Source organism: Varanus komodoensis, unplaced genomic scaffold, assembly GCF_004798865.1.
Source record: "Varanus komodoensis strain SLA01 unplaced genomic scaffold, ASM479886v1 scaffold1, whole genome shotgun sequence".
In the NCBI taxonomy this organism is placed as follows: domain Eukaryota; kingdom Metazoa; phylum Chordata; class Lepidosauria; order Squamata; family Varanidae; genus Varanus; species Varanus komodoensis.
The window spans coordinates 90,922,192-90,947,685 of NW_025335268.1; the positions used below are offsets into that span (position 1 = coordinate 90,922,192).

The following is a 25,494-nucleotide window of genomic DNA, read 5'->3' on the forward strand; positions in this document are numbered from 1 at the left end:
CTTACTTGTATAACAAAGTGGAAATTAATGTATTTAAGGATTTGGTACATTTTAAGTGAACTAAAAGTTTCTTTTAATTAAAAGACGCTTGCTCCTTGAGAGGAAAGCTACGGCAAATCTAGGCAGCATATTCAAAAGTAAAGACGTATAGGGTTTTTCCCAGTTGTAATGTATGGCTGTGAGCGTTGGACCATAAGGAAGGCTGAGCGCAGAATTGACACTTTTTGAATTGTGGTGTTGGAGAAGAATCCTGAGAGTCCCTTGGACCGTAAAGAAATCCAGTCAGTCAGTCCTAAAGGAGATCAACCCTGACTGTTGTTTAGCAGGACAGATACTGAAGCCGAACAATAGCAACATATTTTGAGTGTGTCTGAATCTGAATAGGAAACTGATAATGGGGCATGCTTTTCAAAAACAACTATTAATGTTCTATTACGAGCCTGTTCCCCGGCTAGTCGATCGGTAGGAAAACACTTTTGGTAGTGGCCTAGGAGAGCTCCCCATTTTTGTTGTGTTTCTTGGTTGAAAATGAATGGGAAGACTGAACTTTGCAAACCACTCAATTCACAATGTCCTCACGAGATAATTAGCACTATCGAATTCAAGGAGGCCGTCAAGCCCGAAGGATCCTCGGAGAAGGGCCGGCATTGCTATTCCCCATCACTTCTCCCTTTCTATGGCAGCTTATACAGTTTACCTAAGTCTTTCAAGCTGCTTTTCAAAATACCTGTATTTTTGCAAACAGAATATACTAAAACATATTAAGACTTTATTTTGATGGTGCTACCACCTTGTTAACTGCTTTTGTCGGTTGTTAGTTTCTCTGGGCTCCTTGTGAAGGGCAGAATATAACGCAATTAAATAAAAATGCAGTAAAAAATAAAGCGAGCATCAAAACGCAACTTTAAAACAATATAACAGAAAGAGCAACATAAGCCATCTCTTTTCTATCCTGTAAGCCAGTCTATTCCTTGTCAAGATCCACGCCTTGCTTCATTTGTAGAGTGCATCGATTTAATCGTTGCTGCGCCCATGATTTTCCAATGAGTATCCGAAAATTGCTAACGGGCATGCTTTTCTTTCAGCTTAGTATAACTTCGTATAAATGTAAGGGAAATGAGGCCTGGTTTAAATTGCGCACCGTCTGGAGGAGTTGCTTCGATAGTACACCGACGGCTCGGAGGCGTTCAAGCGGGCACGAAATCCACGCCTCCGCCGGAGCCTTCCCATGCGCGCCCGCACGAGGGCGGCAGGCGTCGCTCACGCTGCAGGCGGGCTCTTCTCGCCCGCACAGGCGCTACCCCGCCTGCACTGCCTCGGCGCTTGTTGGAGCGCCTGTTGCCTGGACGGTCTCCCCAGGTCCGTCGCGAGATCATGGCTCAGCTTTCGCGGGGCTCCGCTGCAGTGGCGGTGATTCGGCTGTGTAACCCTCCGGTCAACGCGCTGAGGTAAATTGCAAGGGGACTGCTCGCTCCGAGCGTCGGTGGACTTTAGGATCCAGAGTTCCGCGCTCCGCCTTCGCCCATCCGCGCAGGGGACAGGAATTTCTTTGGCAAGTTCCCTTGCAAAACTTAACTGGCATCCCTGCACCAGGCTTGTCCTCAGACAGATCTGTGTTGTCCGATCGTTCCCCTATATGTACGGAAGAAAGCCCCCGTTGTATTGGTGGTGCTTGCTGTTAGGTTAAGTGCAAACAGCTTTATTTATTTGCATGACTGCAGCCCTCTCCCATGTTTCACCCTAAGACTGTAAATCCTTTTAATGTTTGTTTACCGTGTAGCTTGATTATGAGGTCTGAAGATTTCCAGGGCTTGCATGCAATTTTGTGACTGGGTTAGTTCAATAAAAGAATTAATTAATATGGATGTTAGCACTTTTCTTTTTGGATTTACTTCTTGGAGCCATGCTTAGTATCCTGTTGAACTGAATGTTTCCTAGAAGGGGTTTCTTTAGGTTTAGAGCCTGTAAGGCAAGGGTCCCCAGTCCTTCTAGATCTGTGGATATTTGGAAATTTGAGGAACTGCTGTGGGCAGTGTCACAAAATTCACTCCATATGGGATGTGGCTGCTCACATAATGGCTGCTCTGGACGTCTGGCTAATTAGAAGCAAGCTGAAAAACTGGGGCTGTAGCAGAAAGAATAGTGAAGCTATAGGATGAGAGGGGTAGAAGAAAGTGAGAAATAATAATTTTGTTAACATTCTACTAACTCGTAAGAACATAAATAAATCACACTTTTAACAGTAGCATATAATGATGACAGTATAAATTTCAGCAGGGGAAAGGTGCCAGTCTTGAGATAAAAACTGGTTAATATTAAAACTCAAAAGTCTCATGGTTTTAGGACTTTAGACATTGGGATGAGCCATGGCAGTGAACTCAACTGAAAAGATTGGTTTAGTTAGTTATTAAAGGAGTTGTTTTGCAGATTTAGCAGAACATTTTGACTATTAAACGAATCCTTAGCCTTTTCTTTTTCAAGTGATCTGAAGCTTCCCTAGCAAATGCTAAACAAATCTAAGCATAAGACAATTCACATTGAGCTCAGTGAGTTCAGAGGTCATGTTTTTCCTTTCATTTAATTCACTTGATTACATTTCTGTGCAACCCAATAGCTAAAGTTCATTGGGCAGTTTACAGAGATTTCACTACACCTAATTGTAGTTGTACCTAATATAAAACCAGTTTATATATAAACAAATAAACAGACTCTCATAAACACAGGCAAGCAGTCCAAGCAATTTTAACAGTCAACATGCCCTGAAGACATCGTATGCCCTGACTGTCATATGCTGCAAGTGCCTGAAAATAGAGAAAGGTCTTATCTAGCACCAAAAAGATAATCTTGGAGTCAGGAAGGAGGGCAGTATTGGAACTGAGGAGTCCATTCCTTTATCTGGAGACCACTACCAAGACCCGTTCACTTATTGCCAACCTTCAAGCCTTCCTCAAAGGAGGGCCATAGATAATGAGAATGTATATATGCATAGTTTCATGCCAATAGAGATGCTATAGCAGGTATTGCTGCCCCAAGCCATGTAAGGATTTAGAAGTCAAAACTAGCATCTTGAATTCTAGCTTGCTGAGTTCATTTGTACCAACTTCAGGAGTACAAGAGGATGGTTTTAGGCACCATTTTCAAAGGTTGCTATCCCTTGTGTTCATCTAATGACCTGATCCTATTCATGTTTATGAGTTCAATAGGACTTATTCCCAAGTAAGTGTGCATTTGATTGCATCTTTAAGCTACATACTTCCTGATGTCTTTGCATAGGCTGTGGGGCATTGTCGTTGCTTCAGGTAGTGCTTCAGGGTAGTGACAAGAAAAACCAGAAAGAGTATGCTGGGAATGTGCAATCAGAAGAACATTTAGAGTTTATTCAGACATACAGGAAATACTTGCAGCATGTAGGTAGCCTCTGAAGGAACTACAAAGATGGAGACTGCACAAAATGCTATTATAACCTGTCAATTACATACACAGTTTTGGGGAGAGTGGAGGATCTAAGCAGTTGACTAGATGCACATGAGAGTCAAACTATAGGATTGAATGGATTAAGAGAACATGAAGAAGCTTCAGGACAGGCACATGTTAACATATTTAAGGTATAGCTGGAGAGCAATACTTGCAACATGAATTCCTGATCAGATCAGGAACCCCACCTTAAGTCTAAAGCTGTTCTTACAGTATCAGGCTTTTAGCTGCCATATTATGACATAGTTTTGCCCATCTTGTCCTGATAGTATCATTTTGGAAGCAGAGTAGCCACACCTATTTGGATCCTCTACACAAAGGTTTGCAGCGGGTCTGGCACAAACTCTCACTGTCTGCACAGCCTTTTCTTTACCATGTTATCCTACCCTTCCTCTTACCGCAAGGCATGTCCCTCTACCGCTCACCCTCACCACTAATCGTGCTCCACCTTGCTTTGTCTGCACCCCCCTCCCCCTTCTCTTGCCATCACTTTGGCTTGCTGGAGAACCATGTGACTCCTGGGAGCCTGCCCACCTGAGGTCCCTACTGGCTGCCCTCTTCCTTGGCACCTGCCACAGTGCAAGAGTGGGACTGCAGATCCTGCTCCTTGAGGTGGTGCCTTCAACCTGCCTCAAGGGAAGGCTGACCATGTGCTCCCCATGCATTCTCTTGTCTGCACCCCTCCTTCTTGCCAAATCGGCTCTCTGAAGAAGCCTCATGACTCCCAACAATGCACCCCCTTGCTGACCAGTTCTCACTGAGATGGCTTACCGTCTAGGTGAGGGCAAGGCCACACATTTTGCCACTCTTCCCACTCTGCCACCTGAGACAGGAAATTCAGTTTGCTTGATGAGAGGACCAGCCCTGTCTCACAGCCATAGTACAATTTAAATTCTGCATGAAAGAAGCACCCAGATAAAGATTGTGCAATACAAAAGTACAGGAGAAGCTGAGATAATTTCAGTACTTAGGCACGTCATTCCTTTGCCTATAGCAGCAAGGCCAGCCCTGTGAAAATGCTATACAGAGGGTAGGGGGGCCCTGCGGAATGGGATGAGCTGTGCATGAGGAGTTTAAGCAGAGGTACTTTCTAACGCAGAGCTGTTCATTCCACAGAAGACATCCTGTATTCAACCTAGTCTGTTGCGCAAATAACCACTGTTTATAATGTAATCGTCACCATTTATTCTTTCTACATGTCATTTCCCTTTGATTTCATTGTTTACATTCCATTCTAATCATGTATGTATCACACTTAATGCATCCATGCATCTAATGAAGTGGACATGAAACCTTATGCCATATTAAAAGTGCCACAAAACTCATTATTTTTCCTGCAGTAGAAAGTAGTAGTCCTTCTACTATTTTTTAAACTCTGTTTGAAGTGTTTGCCACTACTTTAGCTCCCTCTAGGGTTGGTTTCAATCTTTTAAATCTTCATGCTTTTTCAGTGATGGGTTTGTAAATTATTTTAGACATTGGATTGAAAAGGCAAGAGATAAGGGGGTAAAGCACATTGAAAAATGGCAAGTAAAAAGGTAATGTGCTGAACTTTTGTTTACAGGAACAATTTTAGGTAAACTCAGCATAACTTCATGGCATTCATGATAAGACGACTCTAAAAACAGGCACCATTACAATTTTCTTTCACTACATAGTCAGAACTCTCTGAATAGTTTACAATGGTACATAAAAACATTGCAATGAAATACAGTAAATGCCTTTACATTTTTAAAAAGGAAACATTAAAAAATTAATACAGGTAGAACATATGGTGAAGAATGATCCTGTAAAAGAAAAACACCTGGGATGGATAATCCTCTCAAGTCCCTGGATAACCAAGTATATCTTTAAAAGCCTCAACATAAAAGGTAGCAAGTGGGTAGACAGAACTGTGTGTGCCATTTGACCTGCCTGTGTCCCCCAGGCTAGCCTGCTGAGCTGCAACTGGCTGCTTGGGTGCCCTGTTGAGGTAAGAGCCTATTGTTATTCCAATCAGCAGCTATATGTGAATGTCCTTTGCCTCAGGCAGAAAAATGTTTTGAACTAGGGAGTGATGAGATTGGTGTAACAATGAACAAGGAAGATACTGGGGCCACTGTACTGAGGAAATCATATGGACAGTGAAGGATTGAGACAGGGGAATAGAAAGAGTCAGGATGGCTTCTGGGACTATGTATATAACCCAGTGTCCAGAAACACATGGAAATTACCCCATCAATAGCAACTAGCAAACAGCAGAAGACCCATAGAAAATAGACAAGGTCACGAGCACAGACAGGAATAGATAAGGTCATCAAGAGCAACCAAGCACCCATCCAACAATTGGCCTAAGTCTGAGAAACTCCTCTTTCCCATAGCCAGGGAGCCATTTGGCTAATGAGGCAGGCTAAAAATCAAATACATAAATAACAGACACTCATGTAGAGAGAAATAGTATAAGGATCAGGGACTTAGGAAGGAAAGACAGGCTCTGAATGTCGGGGAAAGGGGGTGGGTCAGGCTCTGAAGCCAGGCTTGGCACCCCAGCCTTCTTTCCCACACAATGGACTGCTGAGGAGAGTCTATCCAGCAAGACAAGTAATGGACCTCTCTCTCTCATTCTCCCCCCCACTCCCCCCCCCCGTGTGTGTGTGTGTGTGTGTGTGTGAGGCAAGAAGTGCTTTATCTCTTTGGAAATAGAGGGCAAGATAGGGATGCAACAGAAATATTTGCAGTCTAGACAGCAACAGGTTAAACCTTGTGCCTGCTCTATATTTTCTGCTGAATACTTTAACTTTCTAAGTGTTGTGTGTGTCTCTGTGAATGCAAAACCAGGGCTTGTTATCTTTGGTCCTGTGTGTTAAACCCCAACAAAAGATCTCAGACCTTTCAAGGCAATCTGGTGGGCAAGCACCTCCTTTGGAGGTGTATTTCTCCCCAAGATTACCTGGGGTAATATTTTTATCCAGAAATGAAGTGGCTAATTGATTTATTTGGTTTATTTTAGTGCTACAACATTACAAGCTTTAGAACGAGAAGTGAACCATGCAAATATGGATCCTACTGTGAAAGCTGTTGTGATTTGTGGGGCAAATGGAAAATTCAGTGCAGGTAAAAGCCTTTGAATTCACGTGTAGGTATCATCTTTCTGCTCCCATTAAAAATGATGAATTTATGAAACTCTCTTTGGTACTGTGGCATTGGCTACATTCTTGGTATTTGCTGGAGAATGGGGAATGTGGGTGAATTAAATGACAACATGCATATTAAAGGTTCTAGCTTTAGGATGCAATCCTATGACTGTTAGACACTGACTACATAGCCATGGGATCAGTTGGGGTTCTGACTCCAACTTCAGAAATGTATTTCTGAGCTGGGACTCACCATGGAGTGTCCTCTCTCTGTTCTCATAGCCAGCATGGGCCTCTCTGCATTAACTGTGGCTCCAGACCAGTAAGGGGAACTTTGGAGTCAATGCTTTTGCAGGCCAGGGAGAGGAGAAACAAGCCTCCATCGAGATGTGAGCGATCCCAGTGGTGCCTCAGCCCCTTCTCCTCCTGACCAGGGGCAAAAGACATAGATAGCTGATATCATTCATTTGTGGGGCAGGCAAACTGCTGAGACAGCCCTTGCCTCTGCATTCCTCCTGTCTTCACTGGGTTAATCCTTTGGGTTCAAAGGGTTATGAGCAGCCACATTGGATAGCATCCTTACAGTACCAAATAAAATAGAGCCTGAGCTGCTTTCCCACACATCATGTAAAGTGCATCTTAATCCTTGAACTGACCAGTGATTTTTTTATGATTAAAATGGGAAATTATTTCAGTAACATAAACCCCTTTTTTCTACCATTTTCCTACCCCTCCTTCAGCTTAACTTATGTTAATTATCTCTTAATTATTACTCTTGTTGAAGTATACAGCATTCTGTTGACTGAGTGTGGGTGGGTGATGTTTTATTGGTTTTCATATTAACTCATTTAACCTGTTTGAATCAATCACAACCCTGTAACTTGTTAACCATTATATTTAGCCTTTTCGTCAATTTCACTAACAATGTAATTTACCTAGATTATCTGTAAGAATGTATAGCAGATCAGTACAAGACCCTAAAGTAGAGACCCACAGGGAATATTCCTGTTTAAAATTTACTTTACATCTGTTATTCTGCATGTATATAATTTATTATGTAATGAGTAGTTGGATGTTATTACTTAATCAGGGCTGCAAACACTTACTAAGACCATCTCATGTAAGTAAGCATACACAATTGTTATGCATACTTTACTATTCATTGACACTGGTATCCTTCCATTGATTTCAAAGACAGGTAATTTGGAAGGGACCAAAAATTCATTTTGTTCAACCCTTGCCTATGGCATATCAAGTTACTTGTGGATGTAACCCATGGTACAAACCAACATCAGTATTTCATGAATTTCCCTCTAGATACATAACATAAACACAATTTTCTGCAGTTGATAACTACAAAAGGCATAGGTTTCTGCTAAGTGTGATTCAGCTAGGATATTCTTTGACTTACAGTTTTCAGACATCAGTTATTCCTAATAAGTTGTTTAATCTGGAAACATCAGTGAAACCATAATTACTGCAGTTGTGCTTGTTCATCCCCAAAGTTTCATTAAAATGTCCCAAGGACAAAAAATATAAAATATATTTAAAGGAAGCATTTATGTACACGAAATAGATGTTGGTATCTTAATAGCATCCCTTTGCAGATAGAAGGCAGCCATGAGAGAATCGGAGGGGAATTTTTAGCAATTCATATGTTCCTACCATGCCTTTACAACAGCTGCTCCAGAAGGTCCCCAAAACCTTCACAGCATTTTTGGGGACAGGGGTTGCAGGGGGAGTGGAATATCATATAAAATCCCCCCTCCTTATTCTATTAAAGAGTCAGCAGGGGGACAGTAGTAGTAGGACAGTATGAATTTTGACTTGTGTTGGTGATCATCTGAAAATCTACAGAGAATTTTAATGTTGTAGTTGTTACTTGTATTTATGAATTACTTTTTATGTGCTATCTTAAGTGTTAAAAAGCCATCAAGGTTGCATTCAACAATTAAAACAATAACACTTTAAAACAACAAAACAAGAATGTTACAAAAGTTAAAACATCAAAACTAAATAGAAAGGTGGTGTCTTTCTTGGTGTAATTCTTCAAGGGACATATGCCATACTTAACAGGTCAGCACGGGAGAACTGTGGAGTAAGAAGTGGATTACTTGGAGTAATCGTGGATTCACATGGTTTTGGTCAATTTCCTTATAGGTGCTGATATCAAAGGATTTTCTAATGTTAACCGGAAAGGCATGCCCAGTTTGGAGTCAGTAGTTTCTTTAATAGAGAAAAGTGACAAGCCAATGGTGGCTGCCATTGAAAGCATGGCTTTTGGAGGAGGCCTGGAGGTGGCATTGGGCTGTCATTACAGAATTGCAGATACAAAGGTAAAATGTTTTTTTAAATGGAAAACTTAGCTGAAGTTGTTGGAAGAACTACAAAAGCCTTAATGTAGCATCTTCCTATGGATTGGCATAAGGAGTATTATTTCTATCCCACACACCATCCAAACCCTTTGAATCTGAATTATAAAAATCAAATAATACTGAATATAGTGAAAATGGATGTATGGCATTTACAGTTCTATTCAATTAATATTAATCCACAAAAACAAATAAATGAAAGAACAGAAGATTAATAACTGAATATAACATACAAAGAGCCAAACTGAATCAATTCAAAGAGTAGTCCAGAGTTCAAAGAGCTCTTTCTTCCAAAGTCAGCAGCTACAGATAATGCAGCAAACAGAAAATAAAGTTCTTAATTAGAAAGGGTAATGCTTCCGTAAGCTGCTGTTCCCACTGGTGAACAGTCCACATTTAGCCAGAGATGAGCACTTTTGACTATACCTGAAAAGACATTTTGAAGCAGATGCAGGACCTTAGATCTGCAGCCAAATTTACCCTTCCGGGGTTTTGCAGAAGGCCATGCCCGTTTCCTCCAACCAGCCCAATCATTTGGTGGCTCTGCAGTTTCCTTCCCCCTCATTTTAAAAAGCCAGAATGTCTCTCCTAAAGCTTAGTCTGAGTTTTCAGGGGCAAAGTGCTGGTATTTTGGCACCACCTCTTTTGTCTTCAGTCTTGCCCAGCACTGGTCTTAATGAGTGTCTCTAAAATGGAGTTTGCGCCTCAGGCTGGAAGATGTCCTGCATCCCTGTGCCATGGCCTCGCCTGATACTGCTGAAGGCCTCACTGAGTTATTGACCTGGTTCACACAACACAACAAGCCATCATAGGTAACCAGGCTCAGTGGGTTGCCATGTCATCTTAACCTAGACTATTTCCTTCAGGGTGGCTTATTTTTCCAGCAACTAGACAACTATGGCTGGTTTTAGTGTTTGTTTGACCTGCAGTGGGGAGATGCATCATCCAACACTAGGCGAGCAATTTTATTACGCATTGCAGGGATCAACTTTTGGCAAGACTGGCAACAACCTCAGGCATTTTTCATGATCATGATTAAGGGCTAGATCTAAGGGCTAGATTACCTAGCTGTCACTTGAAAAGAGGAATAAATGGCAAAGGAAGATATACCCAAAGCAAGAGGGGCATGATCTACTTCCTATGTAATCCTCCAGCTTATAAGCATTAAACGGTCACTTCTCAGAGTCCTCAACCTTCTCAGTGCTTCCATGGGTGTATCTAGTGCAGAACGCATGACCTTTCCCTGACTTTTCAGGGCTTCTGAGTATTTTTAATACTGCCAGCAATCAATCAGTCCCTCTCTCTCTCTCTCTCTCTCTCTCTCTCTCTCTCTCTCTCTCTCTCTCACACACACACACACACACACACACACACACACACACACACACTTATATTAGAAAGTTAATATGTTCTGTTTGGCATTTAAAGTATACTTCAGTATGATTGATGGCCTTTCCACACAATCAGTTTTTCTCTCAATAAATGCATGGTTGTTATCTCACTCATTTGTTGTGCACAGTCCAGATTGCATCCTTGAGGTTGCATGTCAGTTGCAGGGTTTTCGCCGTTTTCCCTAAGCTGGCCACTGTGTGCCACCACCGCAGGTCTTTTCGACCTTGCACTTGTAGCACAGGGCAGAGAGCACACTTGCCAGCTTGACAGCTGACTCCAGCAATCGCAGCTCCCCTGTCCTCATCAGTGCTGCAAGCCAGAAATGATTTGTGCCGGTGGTTTGGGTGGAGATTGCTGCCACTGACTCAAGAATCCCTGCTTCTCAGTTCCCCTGCTCCCCACAGCAGTGGGGAGGAGAACCACTGGTACTCCTGATGGGTCCTCATGGAGGATCAAAGGGAGAAAAGGGGGAGAGAAAGGGGACTCTACTGTGACGTGCCTGTCGTCCCTCAGGCGCATTTTGTGTAGCAGAGTTTATAAGCCACATTGCATAGCTTGCTAACATGCTTATCGCACAGCAAGGATGCACTATCCCATCACCTCCATTAGATAGGGAGAAAGGGTGATATTTCTGGTTCAGGGATCAAAGTTTGCAAGGGCAAATTTGCACTAGACATATATTTCAAGCACAATATCTGATAGACATAGAAATATCTGGTAAGTAAAGGTATTTTAAATTAAAGAAAAAGGGAACCTGGTTTCCTGAAACTCAATTTTTTCATGATGAGTTTAGCTTTTACCACATTAAACTTGTATATAATTGGAGCTATACAGTGCCATTTTCTAGAAGGAACTGCCTGACAAGTTTGCTTTGCAGAAATCTTTAACCAGATATCCCATCTTTACCCTAGGCTAAGGTGGGTTTGCCTGAGGTCCTGATAGGCTTAATTCCTGGTGCTGGTGGGACTCAGCGGCTTCCTAGACTGATAGGAGTACCAGCTGCACTTGATATCATCACCACAGGTAAACGTCTTTAGGTATGAATGCAGCACCAGAGATGTCTTGTTTTTTCATTCATACCACCTCCATCTGAATTCATGAATGACAGGGCCTTGAGACTATATTGCTTAGGTTCTAGAACACCCAACCTAAAGAGGACCACACATTTCCCTCATTGCTCAACTTTCAGTGTGCAGTCAAACCTTGACTTTTTTGAAAAACCGCCTTTGGGTGGTTTCTAGGTGGCCTAAGGATTTTTTTTGTCTGCCGTGATTATTACATTATTTTTGTTGTTTTATAGATTATATTGTGCAACATGAACTGGTTAAAGTTTCAGCAAGGTGGGGAAGGGTTAGCTAAGAAGAGGGGTAAAATGTTAAAATTTCCAGGTGTTTGCTCAGTGGGATGCCAGCTCCCAAGATCACTGTGTATGCAGGAAGGAGAGATATTGTAAATTACACCCAAGGACAGGAAAATTTACATCCAAGGACAGGACAGGAGATTGCAGGAGTAAAGGCAAATGGTCTACTCTTGGGATTCATCACAACCATCACTTCATGGCTCACCTGACCTGGGTTAGGGGAATAAAGCCTAGGGCCTGAAGAGGCTTGGGATTCCTCTTCGAGGAGAGGTTCCACATGTTGCCATACTCCTTGCTGAAGAATGCTGTGTTACCCATGCCTGTGGCTGATACAGTTTATGTGCATGCAACTAAGGCTACACTCGCCAACAAGACCTGGGAGTTAGGGAAGTCTTTGGTTGCTGTGATCGCCAAATCCCCTCCCTTCCCCTTTTATGCCTTGTGTATCACTTTTTAGCTGTTTTACTAGTACCCTCCACCCCTATATTTTATCCTTTTAATAAATCAATATTTTTTCTGAATGCTTGGGTTGTTTTGTGCTGAATCCAGTGTCTGGTGCAGGGTTCAGGGACCAGGGAGATACTGGACAGGATTTTTAGCCCAGTTAGCTGCTGGGAGTGGGGAATCCTGGGTGGCTTTCCACTACATATAGTTTTAAATTTAGTTTAGATGATTACTCTTTGCTGGCTTATATATCTTCTTGACTATCAACTGGACTCAGGACTATCAACTGGACTCATCTTTGTCATGTAGGAATGGGTGGTTTAAGAGCACCTTAATTAATCTTAATTACTTCAGAGCACCCTAAGTGACTTAGGCTGAGCATCCCAGACACAGTCAACTGCTTCACGAAAACACATAGAACCCTGGAGTCACCTGATCCCTGATGAATTAGCAGTTCAACACCAGCTCCTGAACATCAACAGTGATGGCTTGGCACTAGAGCAGCGAGTTGATCAGCAAGCTACAACAGTGAAGCATGGAGTTTAACACCTGGCAGAACCCCTCACCTCCACCTTTGGGTCCTCTGGCACCTCACAGGTTACGGTACAGCCCTGTTGAACCCATTGTGTCACTATTCCCACATGATTTTGTATAGACTGCTAAAAGTGTTCCACCAGAAATATCTCAAGTCAACTGAATAGCAGGTGGGATTTAAGTGAACCCGTAACTCTTATTACTTTGTCCAGGAAAATATGTGCCAGCTCCAGAAGCGCTTCGACTGGGGATCCTAGATAAGGTTGTGGAAGAAAATACCATTGAAGCTGCCATAAGCTTTGCAGAAAAAGTTTCAGGTAAGAATCCTTAACTGTATTGAGCATCAGTGCAGCACAACAGACAGGACATGAAGCAGGACCCAAAGGTGAAAACCAGAGACAGTGACCAGTAGAAATAATTATAAAGCAGATCTTTCCACCTTACATGTGTATGAACTTATATATATGTATCCAACCAAACTATGCAAGGATCTTGACCAAAACTCCTGGGGCATTACAATAGGAATGGGGGACCTAAAACCAATATCCATCTCATTTGTTGAAAAATAGAGTGGTTTTACACAGATTTCTGTTTGTTAACAACTTCGGTGGCAACTGTACATCCAGTGTGCAGTGACTTGGAAGGACAAAAACTAGCAAGACTCCATAAGGAGCACCTGAGGTCTGCCTGAATGACTGAGCGCAGTGTTCTTGGTGCAGCTCACTCATGGGAAATTTTATTTCTCCAGAGTCATTGCCAGCAAATGGCTGAACATTGTGTAGCACCCAAGCAGCATTACTGCCAGCTGTGACAAAGCCACAATTGGCCACGTAGGAGAAAACAGGGACGCTGTTATAACTGCATGCTCTGATCACATCACCAGGTTAAAAAATGAGCGCTTATGCAATAAGAACAGGCTTAACATGACCAACAAATAACAAACACTTCAACCTAATATAGGCCTACTCAGAAGTAAACCCCTTGTATCTAACAGGACTTGCTTCCAAACAAGTTGGTATAGTAATGCTGTCTAAGGTCGCAGTCATATGCCCATTTCTCTGGGAAGAAACTCCATTGAACACAGTGCTGTTAATTAGATTGTAGTAAGTGCCTTGAATTAAGAGACAATCTAGGTGAACCACTAGATTCTCTCACATTTGGCTACCCATAAAGATGTGTTTCTTTTCATTTATTCCTTGGAGATACTGGTTGGTGACATGCATTTCCTAGGAACAAAGGTCATCACATGAAGCAGTATGCCTTCAGGTTGTTGCTAACCACTAAACCACTGTGGTTAGAGTCCTATACACACTTGTAGGACTCTAGAGAGTAAACTCAGTAGGACTTGTTTCTGAATCAACATGTTACAATAGTTACATGCCTTGTGATTTGGTTCTGGGGTTCGAAAACAAAGGAATAAGTGGTGGGGTGGAACTACTAACTTAATTTGAATTGTGTTAGCATAAATGACTACTACTACTATTACTACTACTATATACACTTTTATACTGCCCCATAGTCCATTTGGGCTTTCCAAGTGTTTACAGATTTAAAAATATACACAGAACAACAAAACAACAAAATAATCATATTTAACAAGCACAAAGAAAAAAATAAATAGAACAACATATGGACAACCTGTGGCCAAGAGTCTGTGCCCTGAATGGTGCTGAAACAACACCAATTGTAATGCAATGCCCCATAGTGTTAGCTGACATTCTGATTTCCATTGGGAAATCATTGTATTTGTTTGTTTGTTTGTTTATTTATTTATTTAAAGCTTTTATATACTGCCCAAGTATTAGCATCTCGGGATGGTCTTACAGTAAAAGCATCATAAAATGAAATGAAGCACAGCATCCGGATAATTCCAATAAGATAAAACCCACAAGCTGGTTTATGGTAGTGTGATGCATTTTATGCTGTTAGTGGTCCATGGATTCCCCATTGAATGCTGCCCACAGACTGCTCAGGTGCTTTGCAACCTGTGGATAATATCCAGTGTTGTCACAGTGCTAAGGCTAATGACATTGGGCTAGCATAATGCATGGCTAGTGCCATGTCAATAGCACTTCCTAGGGCAGAGGGGGAAGTGTCAGTTTGTTCTCCCACTGGCTCATGTCCCACTGTGGCACATTGGATACTACCCTGCATCTTCCGCAAATTGTCTTTTCAGCACATATAGTAACCTTATCAACAAAGAACAAATTGCCTTGTTTGTGCAGTATTTTTGCATCAGTTGTTTCGTTACTACATTATGCAATTTGTCCACCTGATGGCACCAAAACCTGAAAAATAAATGTTTCTTTCAGGATTCAGTCCCAGCACGCATGGAAGCAAATGATGGCAGTTTATTAGAGTTCCATAGTTCTTTGTGTTCATGGAGGTAGCTTCTGTGCCATTGTTAAATGAAGTCTGGACACTGTCTGCCTTAGCATCTATTGTTATTCATGGCTCCTTGAAAGAAGGGTGTAATATAGATGCAACATCTGTTGTCACTTCTGCTACCCATAGTGCAGCGCCACAAGTGCTTCAGTGCCTAGCCATACCAGTAATCGGTATGTCTGAGGCAGCTTTCCAGAAAAGCAAATTTTCCTAGTACTAAGTTGCCATAATTTTTCCAACAGTACTTCAAGCAAGACAGAGGAATTGGAGAGGAGGCTACAGCTTTTGTTGAGCCTTATGGACATTCCTCCAGCAAAAAGCCCCTCTCTCTTCTCATATGAGAGTTAATCAGAGCAAGACCAGAACGTGTGTTTGGATGGGACTTGAGGTGGGGCTCAGGTGTACTGATGCAGCGTGTCTGACTGCTGCAGTCCACCCACTGTGAGTGTGGTCTCTCATCCATCTGCATGGCAGACAGGGACAAGCATGCTTTGCGCTGTCTGGCCTTTTAATGTGCATGACAGAACCCTCCTGTCATATGAGATGGTCTCCTGAACATCTTGTCTGAGGCTGAAGTACCAGGGAGGAACTGTGGCTCAGGCACAGAGCACATGCTTGGCATGCAGATGTTCCCGGGGGCTGGGAAACTCTCATGCCTGAAATGCTGCTGCCAGTCAGTGTTGACAATACTGGGCTATCTGACTCTGTAGAAGGCAGCTTCCTATCTTCCTGTACCCAGCACTGGAAGCAGGAGAAGCACAATACACACACTTCACATTGTACAAGACATTGTACCTAGGCAACAACAATCTCCGGGCATCAAATAGGCAAGTCCAGACAGGTTCTCCAGGCAGATGATATTTGGCAGCTCCTGCCCATACTTGGGTTCTAATTTTCCACAATCTCATTTGTTTTAAGGGCCATTCCTGGCCCAGGGTTTCTCCTGCTCTCCCTTGGGAACTTTGACAACAATTGTCTGCATCTTGGTAGATGAATATTTTGCTGTAGGTGTTTATAAAGGTTTTTGAGAGGTACATCCATAATGTATAGATATGATCTTGGCTTTCCTATATTAATAGCACATGTAATAGTAGTGGTGGTGGTGGTGGTAATGCCAGTATCCATAGCCCCTTGCTTTGATTTTGCAAATGGATGGGCTCCATTACTCAGGTTGCTCTCCCACTTGTAAAGCAACATGAAAAAATGTTCAGGGACTCCTATCCTATAGATCATTTTCTCCCAAAACTAACCTAGGATTAGAACTAGAATTCACATCTTTGACTCGTGCTTAGATTTCATGGCAGTTGGAAAATATTACGTAATAAGGCTCAGCTTATACTGCCTCCTTTTCAGTAAATTAATGGTACAATCTTATTCAGACTAGACAGAAAAACATCCCAGCATTCCCCCATCCAGGCTTTGTGCAACAATTCCATCCACTTTTCCCTAACAGATTTTATGTTGTAAAGAAAAAGTGCAAGAAGTGGTAGGAAAAGATAGGAGGACTATGCATGGAAGAGTATGACATGTGGACTCCTGGTAAAATTCTTTGAATGAAGCTTGCAATGGTACCATAAACAACTCATCTAGAAGCACCCTTAGAAAACATGTTTGCCTTGTTTATTACTATGATGTTCTGTAATTCTCTGTCAACATAAAGGTTGCAATATCCTTTTTATGTAAAATGCTATGTAATTCTAACAACATTCACTAAGGATTAAGTATCAGTGAGCTCAGTTTTTATAAGTAAACACAATAAGGCTCATACTACATAGTTCTCAGGCTTTTACCAAGAGCAACACATTTCACATATGTGATTTAGGGAATGCTGGCTCGGAAAAATGCAGATAAAGCAATGTTTTATTGATTTATTTGATATACCCTGCTTTTTCATCAAAAATGGCACCCAAGGCAGCTAATATTATTTTTTTTAATTGTTCATCTAAGATTTTTTTATCAGGAGCACTTTTCAGAGGGAATTGAGATAATCTGCTAATTTTGTGCAATGCTGCTACTCTCTAACACCTGCCACAGGAAGCGAACGTTTCCTAAAGCCCAGGAAACCAGTGGAAACTCTTTTCTCCAAAATGGGGCAGTTTGGCAGAGCTTCCTTCCACAAACTCTACTGACTGGCCTCATTCCAAAAGCTAGTGTTTCCTCTTATTTTTGGTCACTCCAGAAATTGCTAGCTTCTGACTGCACTAGTGATGTGTCTGCTAGCACAGGGACTTACTGCTGGATACTGCTCCCTGCATGTGACTGTGAGTAAGTCCCATTAGGATTAGTGGAACTTACTTCCAATTCCAAATAAAGATAAGTAAGTTCCAGGTGGTCCAGACAACATTGACATCTATTTGTAATCCTTCCATATTTTCCCACTGTTTCCTCATTTTTTTTCTTACCAAGGAAATTTTATTTCTAAAAAATAGAATAGCTGGACAGTACCCTCTGATCATTAGTCCTAAAGCCCTTTGTTTGGAAGCACTGTGATCATCACTGGGTGCAGTAGGAATGTAAAGTAAATATAGCCACATATAGCTACAAAATAACTTCAGTTATTTTGAATATTTTACTTTGCAATAAAGTGCTATTGTGTTCATAAGTCTGAGCATCAAAGCATATAATTTCAGTTTTTTCCTTCCAGAAAACGTACAGGAATAGATTTCAAGTTTACAGCATAAGGTGCTAACCAGCTTTGTCATTGTATTTCTCTGCCCTCTTCCAGGTCAGCCACTGGGACCTCGCAGACTCTGCCTGAAAGAAGCTCCCAGGCTACACAACATGGAAGCCATCCTTGAGGAAGCTTTTATGAAGGTGAAGAAACAGGCCCGTGGTTGCCTTTCACCAGAAATGTGCTTCCAAGCTGTAAAAGCCTCTGTGTACTTGCCTTTTGAAGAAGGAATTTGCAAAGAGAGAGAACTCTTTCTCAAACTCTTCGTTTCAGACCAGGCTAAGGCATTGCAATATGCCTTCTTTGCACAAAGAACTGCAGAGAAGTGGGTGCTGCCCAATGGAGCATCCTCAAAAAATGCAGTCCCTCAACCAGTTCGGAAAGCAGCTGTGATAGGTGAGACAATGGAAAGACATGAGTCCTTTTTGGGTCAACTAAGTTGTTTTGTCATCAGAGAAATAATGCAATTTCAGTAGACCACACAGTTACTTTAAAGCACCTACTTAATCTCTGCTCATTTGTAAGCATCACTCAGTTGGGATGGAGGAGAACCAAAATTAGATTGTCCTGGAGTTTCTTGTGGGTTCCTTTCCTTGGGTTGTTAATGAACAACCTCAAAGCTAGCCTAATTGGAGGAAAACCAGGACTATTTCTTTAAATTTCCCAGTGCTGAGGGAGAAAAAGCCACCAGTGACCAATAAAGTCCTTTCTACCTCTGCGAGAAACCTAGTAGAGCATGCTAGTTAAATAGCCAAGGCTTGAATTTCACAGGTTGAATTTCCTACAAAAGTACCTATAGATCTCTCTGGTATACATCAACAGAGGTGCAGAACCTGTTCTCATTTCTGTCGCTTGCTACTCTACATGGGTTTTACCTAGGATAATTATCAAGGACATCATTGGTCTCAAAACCTGCCTTCTCCTTTAACTTGCAGAGATGGTTTCTCAAATGTAATGCTCTCCAAATGTGTTGGACTATATTTGGTGTCCACATGACTAATAATATGCATATGAACTAGGAATGGTGGAAGTTGTAGTCCAGTACATCTGGACGGTGACAGTTTGCTGAAAGCTGGTTTACTGTATGTAAAATGTATTCATTATCCCAAATGTTGCATTGATGACTGCCTTTTAAAGCCTCTGATCTCATTATGAAGATGCTCTTCCAGCCTTACAATTTCCCATTTCCCCCGCCCCCACCAAGAAAATAATGCTTTCATTAATTTTTTACCAAGGCGGGTGAGATAAAATTCTTTGATGCACTGCACAGATTTCTCAACGGTCCTCTGCTATGCTGCATATTGATCGGTATATATACTCAGTGGGAGACTGTTCTCTAAGGAGGCCAGCCTTCAGCAACGTGGCCTTTGGCTTTAACGGGATGCCAGCGCTCTTACCATGTTCTTCCCCCACCCCAAACTTCACTGTTATATATACAGGATGTGTTTTGCTGCAGTGCATTCAGTCTAGGCTCCCTAAAAGCTCACCTCAGCACAAGGCAACCCTGAGGGATATGTCTTCATATGTCCCTTTCCTTCTGTTTTGCAGTCTTAATTATCATTCTCTGCCTGATTCATACCCCTTTGGCGCAAACATCTTTGCGCAGTAAGTTAAATCTGCCTACAAGCTTTACTACAAGTTGCTAGGAATTCATTCACTGGAGAATTGACATTCATGTAAAGTAGCATGGAGCCTGAGGCTTGGCACATGCGGGATCTGCTTTTATGTTCTGTATGCAGGCTTTATTATGTATCTGCCATAACCCCACAGGCTTTGGTAGGATGGGTCTCCATTCAGAATTTCATGGGAAATCATGAGTGACCGGCTTGCTGCTAGTTGAGTGACAAATATGCAAAATATTATCTGTTATGAAAATGCAGATACAGGTCAAACGAGAAATATTAATTCTGAATTATTTATTTTTAATTTTTTAAATTTATTTTTCGACGTATATCCTGCCTTTTTCCTACAAAGGGCTCAAGGTAGCTTACATCATTCTCCTTCTCCATCTGATCCCCACAACAACAACCCTGTGAGGTAGGCTGGGCTGAGAGTCTGTGACTGGCCCAAGATCACCCAGTTGGCTCCATGGCTGAGCGGGGACTAGAACCCAGATCGTCTGAGTCCCAGTCCCATGCTTTTAACCACTACACCACACTGGCTCTCTTGGAATTAACCTTGGTATGGAATGGAGCAGGACTAGATTACCCAGAGGAGGGTCTTACTCCAACCTAATTCTAATCCTGAAGAGCATGTAGTGGAAACATTAGCATCAACCACCAACATCTGTTCATGTTGGGACTTTATTTGCATATTCTTCAGAGATTACAATGAACTTTTTTGAAAAACGAGCTTTTTAATTGGACATTTACAACCTCAATATATTTTAGTATATTTTAAGCATACTGAATTTTCTACAGCAGGTTTTCTGTAATTATACATGGGTCAATGTGTATTGGTGCAAACCTGCTCAGTTGCTTCAGGCTAACTGAATCAGAAATGCTTTTAAGGCATTGGGAAAATGAATTTTGCATGATTGATCACTGCTCAAGCATTTCTGGTGCTCAGCTACTTAACAAAGAGATTTGGTCCCTCTTTTGTTACCTTATAAAGAAATGATTAAAAATGTATTTAATTTGTGAGGGCAGCAATATCTAATGAAGCCAGCAGAAAGGCATGTATGCTGGATAGTTATGTGTATATATAATGCATGTAATTTCAGGGTCCGTATGATTCATGACTAGGGGCCAAATGAAGTGTAGTGTTTGTCAACCATAAATAAGATCCGTGTTTTTCTAAAAAGTTTAACAGTAGCCAAAGGCGGAGGTCTGATTGAAACTGCAGCACTGGGAAAGGAGGGTTTAACTCTTTTCCTTCTGAGGGATTTTGCTCATGAACATCTAACCCACCTCCTCCCTCAAGCTGGTGTGTGCCCAGTGATGCCACAACATAAAGACGCAGGTTTCAGCAGGCTGTTAGAAACAAGCAGAAAGCCATCACAACAGATCAGCCTACATGGGGAAACTTGGAGGGGGAAAGCACCTCTCCAGCAAGTGTAGGTGGCATTTAAAACATACATGATTTAATACAAATGAGCAAAGATCCAAGTGAATAGAGGCAAACAAATCCCCGGGGGGGGGGGGTAAAAAAAATTATGCCTTTGGTTTTGTAAATTCATTCTGATTCTTATCCAGTGCTTTATTCATTTCTTATTCAATGGTTTGTTTGTTTGTTTGCTTATCTTGGAGTACTCTGGGTGTAAAAAATGAGACAGTGACAGCAAATGTTGGTTAACAGCATACATACATACATCAGTATGTTCTCTTGCTTGCTGTTCTTGAAGAAACTCTCTGTGGTTCTTTTGCATGTAAACTAAGCCAGATCAGTACTGTAGCCCACGGGGGGGGGGGGGGGGTTTTCTCCCGGTTTTTTTCTTTTTTTTTTGGGTTTTTTTTTTTTTTTTTTTAAAAAATTTTTTTTTTTTTTTTTATGAAGAATATAAAACGGGATTTGGGGGGGGGGGGGGGGGGGGGGGGGGGGGGGATTTGCTACCTGGTTTGACCTGCTTTATTAGGAATTTATCTTGTTTTACTGACAACATCATTCTAGCTATTCCTCATGAAGCAGCTTTAGATTAATTTTTTAATCCCAGTGGTTTGCGTTTCTTTGTCTGGCTGTATAATTCATATTGATAAACCTGATTGTGTGTGTTTTGGACTTCATACTGCAGAGCAAATGTGTTTGCCACATTGTTCTGACCCCTTTAGAAAAACTCAGGAAGTCATGACAAGACATGTGTGTAGCATAGGAATATCTTGTTCACGATGAACTGGTTGCTCCTGCAGTAAAAAGGGGATTTGGGTTGATCTTCATCAGGTCATGAGGCCTAGGGCACAGAGTGGGGAGCTCTCTGAATCAAAAGATACATCTAGCAGCCTGGCCTGGAAAGCTGGAAGCATAATGTGATGTCAGCTAAGTCCTTTCAAATCTTGAACACAAGTAGCAATCACAGTGAATTTGATGTAATCTTTCCAGGAGTATGGAATGCCAGTAAATATTGATAGCATGCATCATAGACATGTGGAGTTACCCTCTACATTTCTAGATAGACTAAACAGATGAAAAGGCCCCCAAATTATGGAGAGGGGGCAACTTCATTTGGACTGCATTTCATGGTACAAACACAAGCTAGTACTATCATGAGACATCTCTCTCTCTCCTTGATGGCAGTTTGTGGATGTTTGATCAAATACAGTAACCTATGGTATGTGCAAACTGTGGTTTCCCTGCAAGCCAAGATTCCAATTCAAAGCAGAATATGCAAAGGATAGATCTTGGATGACCTGCAGCAGCGTCAGGCTTGTGCACTCCCCCTTCCCTCTCTTTGATGTGTCTGCAAGAAGTTGGTTGGAAGCTTCCAGGTCCATTTCAGACTAATCACAGATTTGCATGTTGGCTGAATCATAAATTATGAAAACAAGCAAACTTCATGAACCATAGTTTGAAATTGGCTTGTTACACCTCTGTTGTGAACTCACTAGGGGTACTTCTAGACAGATAGTTCATAGTACTACCAATTGAAATGTAGCATTCAGCTGTTCTATTTTTCCCTCCTTAGTGGAGAGAGGGCCTCTTTTGTTTTTGCTTTTTTGGAAGGAAAAAGACAGAAAAACTGGTGGTTAAACATGGAAGGGTTACAAATGAAAGATGACATAAGGGGGGCATTCTGTGAATAAGCATTTCTGTGAATGTGTTTGTTGTAGGGAACATAATATATGCGGAGCATTTTGAACATTCTAAAGTACTGTATTAAATATTATAGTTATATTATGCTTATAACTATGTCCTTGACTTTTAAGACATAACTATCCTTTGGACAAATCTTTGCTATAGAGTCTGCTGAGCAGAATCTCCAATGAAATGCACAATGCAGCCTACTTGCATGGTTGCTAACACTGCTTTCCATGTTAAGCTTTGCCATTACGGCCTTACTTAGAAACATTAATTCAGTGTGGTTTTTCTTATGTGTCTCAGTATTGTTTTCATGTTAAGACACTGTTCTATTAGCCCAGTTACCAATATGCAAGGGGAAAAGTTGCCTAATAAGCCACTCTTTATAGATTTTAACCAGATTTTCTCTAATTAATCCTTTTCTTTTCTCTTCCTCCTTTTATCACAGGTTTGGGGACAATGGGCCATGGCATTGTGATATCTCTGGTGAGAGCTAAAATTCCTGTGGTGGCTATAGAGCAGGATAAAAAGCATTTGGAGATGTCCAGGAGAGCTATCATAGGTAGCTTAGAACGTGAAGCATCAAGAATGCAACAGAATGGCCTGAAACTGGATGTGTATCTGCCTGACCTGATTCATTTCACTCTGGATTTTGAGGTGCTGAAAGATGTAGATCTAGTGATTGAGGCTGTATTCGAGAATATGGCTTTGAAGAAGGAAATCTTCAGCAGGTTGTCAGCAGTTTGCAAACCTGGAGCCTTTCTGGCCACTAACACCTCCTGTCTAGATATTGATGAGATTTCTGCTGTCACTAGCTGCCCTCACCAAGTCATTGGCATTCATTTCTTTGCACCCGCTCATATAATGAAGTTACTAGAAATAATCTATGGTCGGCAAACATCACCCACTGCCATTGCTACAGCCATGAACCTGGGCAAAGCTATGGGCAAAATTGGGGTTGTGGTAAAGAATACTTTTGGTTTTGTTGGGAACCGAATGCTGGCTGCTTACAATGAGCAAACTTATTTCCTCTTAGAAGAGGGCAGTACGCCAGGGGAAATAGACAATGTTTTGGAAGAATTTGGTTTCAAGATGGGTCCCTTCAAGGTATCGGACCTTGCTGGGCTTGATGTGGGCTGGAGATCTAGGGAAGGGCAAGGCCTGACCGGTGCCAACCACCCTCTTGGCACACCTGCTTGTCAAAGAGATGGCAAGCGCTACAGCCCACTCCCTGATATCCTGTATGAGAAGGGGAGGTATGGCCAGAAAAATGGGAAGGGCTGGTATCAGTACGATAAACCAGGGGGAAAGGTAGCAAAATCAGATCCATGGCTTCATGCTTTTCTTTCTGATTACAGAAGTACTCATAACATAAGAACACGCATCATCACCCATGATGAGATTCTGGAACGTTGTCTGTATTCCCTTGCCAATGAGGGCTTCCGGTTATTATCTGAAGGAATTGTATCTTGTCCAGAAGCCATAGACACCATCTATATCAATGGTTATGGCTGGCCCAGGCACAGGGGTGGACCCATGTTCTATGCTTCTGAGGTTGGATTGTCTAGGGTTCTAACAAAACTGCAGGAGTATGCCGAGGCTAACCCCGACATACCCAGACTGCAACCCAGTGCTTTTCTGCAGAAGCTTGTAGCCTTGGGCAGTCCTCCTCTGAAGGAGTGGTCAACACTTCTGGGATCTCAGCACAGCAAGTTATAAGCTTAATAAACTGCATAAGCTTTGTGTTCAAATACTTTGACCAATCCAACTGAAAACAGAGCACATTATAAAACAGTGTCACCGATTCTTCTAATTTCTGTACAATACATGCATATGTACACCCTATCTCTGGGAATGATAAACTACTGCTCACAGCATTCCTTTTTTCATGCCACACTGTGAAATGTTTCCTGCCTGATAATCTTACATGAAAACACATTCTTCCCAGCCTCTGGATTAAATCTATGGATCATGGCTAAACCACCTAGAAAGGGAGAGACACAGCTTGAAAAATGCAGTGTATATAGTAGCCTGACTTTCTAAAACCTCCTTACATCTACTCTTATTTTGTCATTCTATTGGCTTTATTGGTTCAGCCTTCAGATTCAGCAGTCCTGCGTCCAAGATATTTCTAAGAGTTTTTCCATCCTAACTTACCACTCTCCTCTTCTTTAGAATAGAAGGCATTTTGGAATCAGCTCTTAAATCTCTAGGTATTTTGGAGATCTGCAAGAGGTTCTGACAATAACAAGAGAAAGTCAAGATTCCTCCCCCACTCCATGCAATGCCTAAATTACGTTGCTGAAATGGAGAACACCAAGACAAAAACATGCAAAGACTACAGGACAGTTTGGTACTGAAATAAATTCATCTTTCATTCATGGAAGTTTATGGATAGTCCTCCAGACAATTGTCATCTTCTGCTTTTGACCCATTTTCTTCTGCTCTCTTTCCTTAACACAGAAAATCCACGAAGAATAAAAAGAAGGAACAGCTACATGCTGCCTTCTGATTGCTAGTGTTAGAAACCCTCCATCTGGAAGCACCCTATGTGTTAGAGGTACTCTGCTCCCAATTCTACCCCCCACCAACTGCTCCCAGCCACTTTTTTTCCATCTGATGCACTTAAGGGTTTTAGGTTTGTTTTTTGTTTTTTTAATTCTGGTAAATCTGAAATCTGCCCTTCTCTTGTTAGAAGATAGTACTTCAATAGCTCTGCAAAAAGAAATCCAGTGGATACTTCAATTTTACTTCTGATAATCATAATGGCCCATTTTCTCCTGCACTATGAATGCGTGCCATTTGAGAGAAACCGTTCACTGCAAAAGAAAAAGTGCAGTGAAGTAGATAAAATCTCCCGAGGAGAAACGTGGCTGAAGGACACAACTCTGCTTGGAGAACTGAGCTTCCACCATCTCACATGATGACCTGTGAATCATAGCAACTAATTATAAGCTCTTTAGTCTGCAATAGAAGCAAGTGCCTCACTCTTTGCCCTTACTAAATAAATGTGCCCTC

General features: G+C 41.8%; 1 protein-coding gene across 1 annotated transcript; it reads left to right on the forward strand.

Moving 5' to 3' along the window:
- The first annotated feature begins 1,372 nt into the window (after positions 1 to 1,372).
- EHHADH (enoyl-CoA hydratase and 3-hydroxyacyl CoA dehydrogenase) lies at positions 1,373 to 24,227 on the forward strand. The gene is made up of 7 exons (XM_044434709.1): positions 1,373 to 1,448; positions 6,464 to 6,567; positions 8,748 to 8,923; positions 11,263 to 11,374; positions 12,902 to 13,006; positions 17,800 to 18,141; positions 22,925 to 24,227. The coding sequence occupies exons 1-7, from the start codon at positions 1,375 to 1,377 to the stop codon at positions 24,193 to 24,195; spliced, it is 2,184 nt and encodes a 727-aa protein (XP_044290644.1). The 5' UTR covers positions 1,373 to 1,374; the 3' UTR covers positions 24,196 to 24,227.
- The last annotated feature ends 1,267 nt before the right edge of the window (positions 24,228 to 25,494 follow it).

Bases quoted from the DNA above. Each gene is read 5' to 3' on its own strand.
- EHHADH (XM_044434709.1), top strand. From the start codon at position 1,375: ATGGCTCAGCTTTCGCGGGGCTCCGCTGCAGTGGCGGTGATTCGGCTG. The intron at 1,449-6,463 runs GTAAATTGCAAG...GGTTTATTTTAG, and splicing joins CCTCCGGTCAACGCGCTGAG to TGCTACAACATTACAAGCTT. The intron at 11,375-12,901 runs GTAAACGTCTTT...TACTTTGTCCAG, and splicing joins ACTTGATATCATCACCACAG to GAAAATATGTGCCAGCTCCA.